At 36.2% G+C, this 10,000-nt stretch overlaps 1 protein-coding gene across 1 annotated transcript in view; it reads left to right on the forward strand.

Moving 5' to 3' along the window:
* Window positions 1–9,987, forward strand: part of LOC106880707 (uncharacterized) — a 12,265-nt gene extending 2,278 nt beyond the window's left edge. The window contains exons 2-7 of the mRNA XM_089338115.1: window positions 2,326–2,643; window positions 3,786–4,088; window positions 5,269–5,307; window positions 7,677–7,715; window positions 8,441–8,563; window positions 9,749–9,987. Of these exons, the coding sequence (XP_089194241.1) occupies window positions 2,326–2,643; window positions 3,786–4,088; window positions 5,269–5,307; window positions 7,677–7,715; window positions 8,441–8,520 (779 nt within the window). The 3' untranslated portion in view covers window positions 8,521–8,563; window positions 9,749–9,987. The remainder of the gene's footprint in view (window positions 1–2,325; window positions 2,644–3,785; window positions 4,089–5,268; window positions 5,308–7,676; window positions 7,716–8,440; window positions 8,564–9,748) is intronic.
* Window positions 9,988–10,000: the final 13 nt, after the last annotated feature.

The following is a 10,000-nucleotide window of genomic DNA, read 5'->3' on the forward strand; positions in this document are numbered from 1 at the left end:
GCCAAAGCCACTTTTAAGAAAGGGAAACTGGTAAAGTCAAGTTCAATAGAATTAGATGTCAAAACAGTAATAAAGGAATTTGGGCAGGAACAAACCTATAAATACGTAGGAATTAATGAAGGCTCTGGTATCCAGCATGCAAGCATGAAAGAGAAGGTTAGGAAGGAATGTTATAGAAGAGTTCGAGCATTTCTGAAGACTGAGCTGAATGCATATAATAAGGTGTTAGCCATAAATTCCTTAGCAGCCCCAGTTGTTCTTTATAGCTTCAATGTGCTTAACTGGAATACCAGTGAAATAATGAAAATTGATAGAAAAATCCGCAAGCTACTGACTTGTAATATGATGCACCATCCAAAGGCAGACGTGGATCGCCTTTACCTTCCCAGAGCTCAGGGAGGTCGAGGTTTGCTGGACAGCTGCCCAAAGGAATGCTGGACGGTTGCCTGTATCACTATAGTACCTGATAGGACATGCTAATCTCAGCCCGCCAATAATTAGATTGTGGCAGTACTACACACCCTTCGCCACGTAAAATCATCTGGCTATCATATCAACTGATACATAACAAATACACGAGGAATTGAAGGTAGAATCTGCTTTTCCGCTCTTTCACTCTCAGTGTCTCCCTCTCCCCTTCAGCGCACGCGCGCAAACACATGAGATAGACAGATAGACAGAGAGAAAAGATGGCTATGAATGATTAAAAGTGATTTAAAACCGGAAACGGAGGCTCTAATCTGTGCTGCCCAAGAGCAAGCCCTAAAAACGAATTACATCAAATACAGAATAGATAACACATCAGAAAGTGCAGAACTTGTTGACAAAATGGTGAAACCGTATGGCATATTACCAGTCAATGTACGCCACTAACCCAGAAAGAATAAAAAAAAAGATGGCTAAGGATGATTAAAAGTGATTTAAAACCGGAAACAGAGGCTCTAACCTGTGTTGCCCATGAGCAAGCACTAAGAACAAACTACATTAGATACAGAATAGACAACACAGCAGAAAGTGATAAGTGCAGAATCTGTGGACAAATCAGTGAAACTGTATGGCATATTACCAGCCAATGTACGCCACTAGCCCAGATAGAATATAGAGACGCCACGACAATATAGCCAGGCTTGTCCATTGGACACTTTGCAACAAGTATGGACTTGACAGAACCAAAAATTGGTCCGACAACAAACCCGAAGGTATCATCGAAAATAAAAATGCAAAGATCCTACGGGAATTTATGATTCAGTGCGACCATGAGATAGAGAATAGGAAGCCAGACATAGTGTTAATTGAGAAAGAAAACAAACTATGCTGGATAATTGATATAGCATACCTAGCAGACAACAAGGTATGCGATAAGGAAGAAAGAAAAGTTGAGACATATGACAGATTAGCTTGGGAAGAGGACTTATTGGATGCGAACACAGCATTAGGGGTTTCATACGAGTAAATTTATATGTAAAAAAAGAGATCAACAGGATGAAAATACTTAGAACACTGTACCATGTCTAAAAGAAAGAAAGTGTTTAAATTTCTATCAAAATTTGCTACTGATTTCAGTCGCTTAAAAAGACAATTATGACATGCTGAAATAAAGGAAGAATAAATTTATGCACACACACTCACACTCACCCACTCACTCACTCACACACACATACACACACATACACACACACACACACACGCACGCATGCACGCACATACACACACAAACACAAACACACACACACACACACGCACGGAAAAGCTATGTATATTGTTACCAGGTATATGTGTGTGCGTGTGTGAGTGTAATACTGAGAGAGAAAGAGAAAGAGAGAGAGAGAGAGAGAGAGAGAGAGAGAGAGAGAGAGAGAGAGAGAGAGAGAGAGAGAAAACGTGTGGATGAGAGAGAGAAAGAGAAAGTGTAATGAACTGAATTTGAATTTTACGTAGGGATTTTAATATTACTCAGAAATTTCCCAAGTAATTTTGGGAGTGACTGTAACATAGGGAAAATTGGGAGTTTCATTGTGCCCTAAATGACGACAACAATAAACATTAAAAAAGAGCATTACAAGACATTATGCAAAATTTATTTGAGCACAATGCAATCCATATTCAAATTTACACTCATAATTTCTATTGGTCATCTTTCTCCTACTTTTTTATAGTCATCATTATATTCTTCTTCTTCTTCTTCTTCTTCTTCTTCTTCTTCTTCTTCTTCTTCTTCTTCTTCTTCTTCTTCTTCTTCTTCTCTCAAATTGTTCTGTAAATGCAGTTGTGTTTTATTACAAAACACTTCCTTTGATTCATTCCTTTTTCTTTTTTTCTACACAGTTGTTGAACTTATCGATATATTCCCTCTTGTGGGTATCGACTTTGTAACCGTTGGTGAAATTGGTATAATATGTGTCTATGATGTGCCAAATCTTGTTGAGTTTTTTCTGGTGCAAAATCAAAACCATACCGTTGTAAAATTTAAATACAAGAAGGGTGTCTATGAGAAAACAATCATGCAGGAAGGTTTCGACTGTACTGAAATTGTAGGTGATAAAGGTCAGGTTTTATGCTGGAATTACAATCCCACTTGCGAGGATGCGACATACTACACATGTGAAACACCTTTGGAATCTTCAAAACCTAAACTTCTGAAAGGTCAGTTTTACTAGTTCTATTTGTTTTCACTTATTAAGCCCCAATATCATTAATTTTATCCCTATTGCGTGTTTCTACTGCACTATCGGGAACACATTTGTAGCATTTGATATATGCAATATTTTACTCTGGTTTTGTATTTTCTATTGCAGAAATATTCTACTTATTGGGTACAGCACTAGTTATGCAATTTACTCGTTTTAAAAATTAATTATTTTCCCCATTGAAATTAACTGCAATATAATTAATCCGTTCCAGGCTCCCCAAACCATCCAAAAACAATTTTTTATGAATTTTAAGACAGAAAAGGTGTAGTTACAAGTAAAAGGACAATTATAAAAAAGAGAATGTAAAAGAAATATATAAACAGGTTTTATTAGCTGAATTATCTTAAAAATGGGACGATATGTGCGCGAGGAAGACGATAGAGAGGGGAGGAGAATTACTGTTCGGAAGGAGAATCTCCTTCCATTAAGACTTCATAAGGAACGACCTCTGGCATTTTCTGTTTCACTTTCGAGTCTAAAAGTAGCACATGAACAGACGAACATACAAACATTGACATTTATACAATATATATATGTATATATATATATATATATATATATATATATATATATATATATATATATATATATATATATATATATATATATATATATATCGATAGCAAGGACAACAAAAGAAAGAAAGAGACCTCGATATTATGTAAATACAGGAATTTATCTGGAAAAACATGTGACACGTATTCGGTAGCTATGTATATATGCGTGTGTGTGTGTGTACGTATATATATATATATATATATATATATATATATATATATATATATATATATGTATGTATATATGTATATATATATATATCTTTATATAAGTATAAATATGTATTATTCATGTGCTTGTATGGTTATTGCTATTGACTCGGCTCCACAACGCTCTAGGACCGCCTTTATTAAAAAGTTATACAGTTGAACACTTAGAAGCAGTATTTCAAAGAGCTTAGTATCACAGATAGTTTGAGTGTTGTTATACACTTTGGTTGAGTATGAAGATTGTAGTTTATATCAGTGAAACTACTCAATATATTATTGTAGTTCTATTATCCAAAAATTAACCAAAGTTAATTTGCTTATTTTTCAGCAAAATCTTTCATGAAGAATCTGGAACTACTTAACCCGCCCTTTGAAGAGAATAAGACATCGATCTTCAGATGTACAGCATATGTCGGTACACCTTTTGGTCGTCATGCCTTTGTTTGGATTGACGACACTTATAGCGGCAAAATTAGAAATCATCATTATGTGAATGTTTCAACTAGTGACAAATGTTATGTTCTAGCAGAGTCAATTCATAATTTCACTGTAAAACTGGACGACCTTGATAGCTCAGTCATCTCATGTGCAGTGTTTGACAACATACTTCATATACCAATTACCTCAAAAGGTGAGCAAATGTTTAATTTTCTGTTAATGTTGCTGTTGCTATGTAACCTCAGATCTTTACTAATAGAAGTTGGGGATTTTGAAAGATTTAAGTACCGTATCTGCATTAGAGGACGATGTCACCATTATAGTATAGGATACAAAGACAAACCAAAAATGGTCTATTCCCTATCGACTAGGTGATTAGATTTCGAAGGCTTTGGTTCGATTTCGATTTCCAGATTGATTGAGAAGTATTTGCGAGGTAAATGGCCTGACTCTTTCAGAAATTCACTGTGTGAAAGCAGTCCTTGTAAGGTTGAAACGAGCGGGGTTAATATATTTGCGTGATTGTGATGCAGTTAATGAAGAATCGACAATAGAGAACATGTGTTTCGTGTTCAATTCTTAAAATCACACTAAATTGAACATAATATTTCATTTTGTTTATTTAACCAGGAACATAATGTGTACATTTTTACCGCTGTTGTACAGATGACATTTTAGAATTAACAAATAAACGAACATGTAGTTACTTTAACGTGCTGTTATATAGCACCAAAATAATGTATAATTGGGGAGGATAGATTAAGTTAAAGAAATAAGGGAATATGAGATTTACCAACATAAATTCGTGGTGTTTCCCATTGTTGTTAATATTTGAAGATAGAAAAAACGACATATCCTCTTGTAGAATCTGATATCTGTCCATTTGTTTAGGCTGGTTCGCCTTCAATATTTCGACGGCAAAGTTCTAGAACATTCTATAAGTTATTTGGGAATAATTTTAACTCACCATTCGATGTGATTGGCTGAGCTACAATCGCCTGGGTTTGTTTATGGCAGCCATGGTAAAAAGCTGGGAGCTATGAATATGATGGTTCAAAACAACTGTAATCTCGCTACAATGTCAATATTGCCTGACTGTTGTGCTTTGCTGTAGGAAACATCTAATCAGAGTGAAGTGTTTGTGTTTTTGCTTTCGAAGGGACAGGTTCCGCAGGCCAAGAAACTCATCAACTCACACACACACACACACACACACACACACACACACACACACACACACACACACACACACACACAACACACGCATTTTGCTTTGATTTCACTTTCCAGTTTGGAATAAAAATCTGTATTAAAACATCAAATATTGTGTTTCTAAATACTATTTAATTTCAATTGTTTACATTTTATTCTAGGAAAGGTGCACACACTGACGGAACTACAAGGTACTCCAGGTATATTATATCTTTTAACTTTTGCTACTTTCACTTATTTCCCTGTGGCCATGCTAAGTCATTACTCTAAAGGGTCTTCGTCGAACAAATCGACACCAGTGCTTATTGTAACGGTCTGTACTGACGAACTGAAAAGCTACGGGTATGTAAACAAACCAACACTGGTTCCCAAGTGTGGGGAACGAATGATAAGACACATACATACGCACGCTCTCTCTCTTTATCTCTTTCTTTCTCTCTCTCTCACTCTCTCTCACACACACTCTCAACACGCACACGCACGCACACACACACACACACACACACACACACACACACACACTCACTCACACATGAACACAGACACACAAGTACACACGATCGCGCGCACGCGCGCACACACACACATGTATACACTCTTTCGGTTCTCTCTTGATTCTTCACTAAAGATCGGTTTTTTCATAGGAGGTAGGTACCTCAGAATAGAGCGTGTCTCTCCTCATAGGTGTACATTTCGAAGGTTTTAATGATTTTTGAATTGTTTTTATTCGGAGTGTTCATTATTCCATATGTTTTTGAAAACGTCTGCCTGCCTCCAGTGTTTAGTTCCCATAATATTGTTGCGAAGAGTGAATTCCTATTCATTTGGGTTCTTGCTATTACTGTTCTTCATGACTCTCAATGTTTACACTGGGTGTGGTTGGGGGAATGAGAGAGTTCTTCGATCCCTTGGCTAGTTCCTAACAACGAAGAGAGAATTATCAATTTTGATGACTTCCATGTTGTATTTAGTACCACCATATGACCAGCATCTTCCATCATTTGAAGCTGTTGATTTTGTTTTTCTTTCAAGTCTTCAGAAAAGAAAGTCTTGAAGTGGATCTATCTGCCACGTGTTTGTTAGCCAATCTCTCTGCCCTAAATGATGAGCTTTAAGTTCTTCTTCTCATTCGTTTCTGCCATACACAAATTTGATATCGTTTTGTGATTTTGCAGAGTTCTGAGAAATTACTCCCAACCACATATCATCGAAATTTAGGTCGGCACGGAGAAACGTGCCAATATTATTCAACGAAAGTTAGTACGAGCCAGGTCTCAAAGTCACCAGCAGTGTCCTTGATGGTGTCTTTGTTTTCTCATCCCTGAATATTGTGGGGTAAGATTATAGGCGGGTGTGACTCGTATATTTTGGGTTTGCGTCCTCTATTCTGAAGATGACATTTAAATAGTGTTCATACGTCCTCCTCATAATAAAAGGGGTTTCAATTTAAGTGTTGGGCAAAACTGCAACCGAATCTACCATAGATGAAACAATTTAAAAAGACTTGACATTAGGTTTTGGTGAGGCAGAGGTGCGTTAATCTCTTTCTTTATATATATATATATATATATATATATATATATATATATATATATATATATATCTTTGTAACTTTGTGACAGATTGTGAAATGGTAGTAACCGTCCTGTGGACATAATGTTACAATGCTTTATTTCTTTAATCAAAGTGTTACATAATCAGAGTTTTCTTTTTTGAAATTACACTTGCGAACGATTGAGTTTGCTTAATAAACTACACAATATTATTTGAGTATGTAAGTGTTTACTGGTATTCTTTTTGTTGTCTTCAATCGTGCCGTTTGTTATGCTGGTCAACGCCACAATATCATAGACTATGGATCTGTTTGAGCAGAATAGACCTGAGGTTAGACAGCTAAAATAAAGAGAAAGTCGACTTCGGTGTAATTCGAACTTATGATATAGCCACGACATATTCTGCCTCACGAAGGAGTTTCTATGTGCTAAATAACATCTAACTCTCTCTGAAACGCATTCTGTCGTCTTAGAAAAAGTAAGTTACATTGGACAATGAAGTCCTACTGATAAAATAAGAGTACTCCCCGCCACCAAAGATTTCCATCCAGTCACACCTTATCATTTAAACAAAATGGCATAACTCTGGCTCAAGCAATATGAAATAGGTACTAGTTCATATTTTAAAGTCGATGAGCTAGCAATAGGAAAATATAGCGCGGCCCATATTGACAAATATATAAGAACACTTTCTACAAAGAAAATCTTTACAAATAAATCGTTATAAAAATTTTTTATACAAAACAACGAGATAAAAGTTATTGACTGAATTTCAGTTCAAGATCGAAATTTGATTCTAACTCTCGATTGTAGCTCTAGTGACACACACACACACACACACACACACACACACACACACACACACACACACACACACACACACACACACACACACACACACACACATATTTTGCTTTGATTTCACTTCCCAGTTTGGAAGAAAAAACTGTATTAAAACATCAAGCATAGTGTTTCGAAATACTATTTTGTTTTTAATTCATTATAATTTATTCTAGGAAATCTGCCGCCAACAATCGGACACACAGATAATGCAGGTATATTTTATCGTTTACCTTTTGCTTCTTTCACTTATTTCACCGTGGCCATGCTAGATCGTTACTCTAAAGGGTTTTCGTCGAACAAATCGACACCAGTGCTTATTGTAACAATCCCTTCTGCCGAACTGAAAAGCTACGAGTATGTAAACAAACCAACACTGGTTCTCAAGTGATTGTGGGGAACGAATGATAAGACACATACATACATACATACATACATACATAGGCTCTCTCTTTATCTCTTTATTTTTTCTCTCTCTCTCTCTCTCACACACACACATACACACATACACACACAATATAAATGTTACCTTCTTTACTATGTATGTATATATTTTGTTGGTACTCCGTGGCTTACGACGTCGAGGGTTCCAGTTGATCCGATCAACGGAACAGCCTGCTCGTGAAATTAACGTGCAAGTGGCTGAGCACTCCACAGACACGAGTACCCTTAACGTAGTTCTCGGGGGTATTCAGCGTGACACAGTGTGACAAGGCTGGCCCTTTGAATTACAGGCACAACAGAGACAGGAAGTAAGAGTGAGAGAAAGTTGTGGTGAAAGAGTACAGCAGGGTTCACCACCATCCCCTGCCGGAGCATCGTGGAGCTTTAGGTGTTTTCGCTGAATAAACACTCACAACGCCCGATTTTTCCCCTCCTCTGAAACTTCTGACATTATTCCAAATTTAGGAAGGAATATATCTTTTTCTCTCTATTACAGATAAATTGAATGGTGCGAATATTATTACTAAAATTTTAACATTTGCCGCAATCTTGCTTTTAATGGGCAATCTTGGTTAAGGATCTTACAAAAAAGAAAACGAAAAATACAAGAAACCACCCGGTTAGTATTATATTTACCCTCGACCGTCGTCTATGTGTCTATAGATCATAAGGTACTTATACACGTTGACACGTGTGGGTACATACATAATACATAAATATATACGTATATATATGAAACTCTGTGTGAGTGTGTGTGTGTGTGTACAGTGATGGATTCCATGGTTTCATTTATTTATGAGTTGATTTCTTAATGTCACCGATGTAATGGTGATGCTTAAAAAAATAATGGATTTTTTTTTTTAAATCGAACTTACAAATTTCCCGATAAGCAAGTGGTCATGTTATTTATATCCTACAACGAACTACAATACGTTTGATCCGCCTGCCAGCATTGAAAGACATTGCAAACACTTCTCAAATTCTATGCAATATTTTCTATCCAATTCTTTGCAATATTTTGTTCACTTTCTTTGTCATAATCATGATTATTATTTGAATAATTATTTATTTAGTCATATACTAATTTTACTGGAATGTGTTTGGCGTAGACATCGATATAAGTCTACTTTTAGCTATCATTTACTTACGCTTCTAATCTTTTTTTACTCAAACACTTACAAAGCTTAATTCAGTTCAGTTAAAAAGCATGGGTAAGCAACGCATTGTAAGTCACACTCTAATTTGCGAAACTTTTCTCTGCGCGCAGGGTGTGCATCGCTCCTCCGATGCCATTTTTTCATTTTCCTTTTCTTTTCTTTAATTTTGTTATTCTTATATAAAATAATATTGATTTAGTTTGTGGTTACTGCAATGCTTCACTTTAAAACTCATCGTTGTCATCATCTTTCTTTAATGATTAGTTTAGCATTCATCGAGCAAAATACATCAGAGCACTGAACATACCATTTTTCTGGACGTAGATCATCTCAATTGGTCCTCTTTTACTTGCTTCAACCACTGGACTACGACCATACTTGGTTACCACCTTGAAATGTCAAACAAATAGACCCCACCACTTATTTTTATATCTGGTACTTATTTTGTCGGCCACCTTTGCGAAACCACTAAGCTATGGGGTCTTATTCCAGCAACACTTCTTGTGAAGCGGGGGTTAGGGTCAAATACATCCACCAATCCACCCATCCATCCATGTGTACATACATACATACATACATACATACATACATACATACATACATATATGTTGTTTCTCTCTAAATTGACAAAACTTTATTTTTTTCAGCTTACTGCCCGATTCAGCGAACCTTTCAAGGAACAGCCAACTCACGTTTTCCCCAGAAATAAATATTTGACGCTACACTATACATTGAGTGCTTTCTCCAGTTACGGCTCGTTGTTTTCTGATGCTGAAAACATTATATGAATGTGTGTGATTGTATGTGTGCCATATATATGTGTACATACGTGCCCATACATATGCACCTAAATAGATATAATAAAACAAATGTTCACCTATAGGTACACAGTCTCTATC

This window comes from Octopus bimaculoides, chromosome 20, assembly GCF_046866305.1.
Source record: "Octopus bimaculoides isolate indiv1 chromosome 20, ASM4686630v1, whole genome shotgun sequence".
Taxonomy (NCBI): Eukaryota; Metazoa; Mollusca; class Cephalopoda; order Octopoda; family Octopodidae; genus Octopus; species Octopus bimaculoides.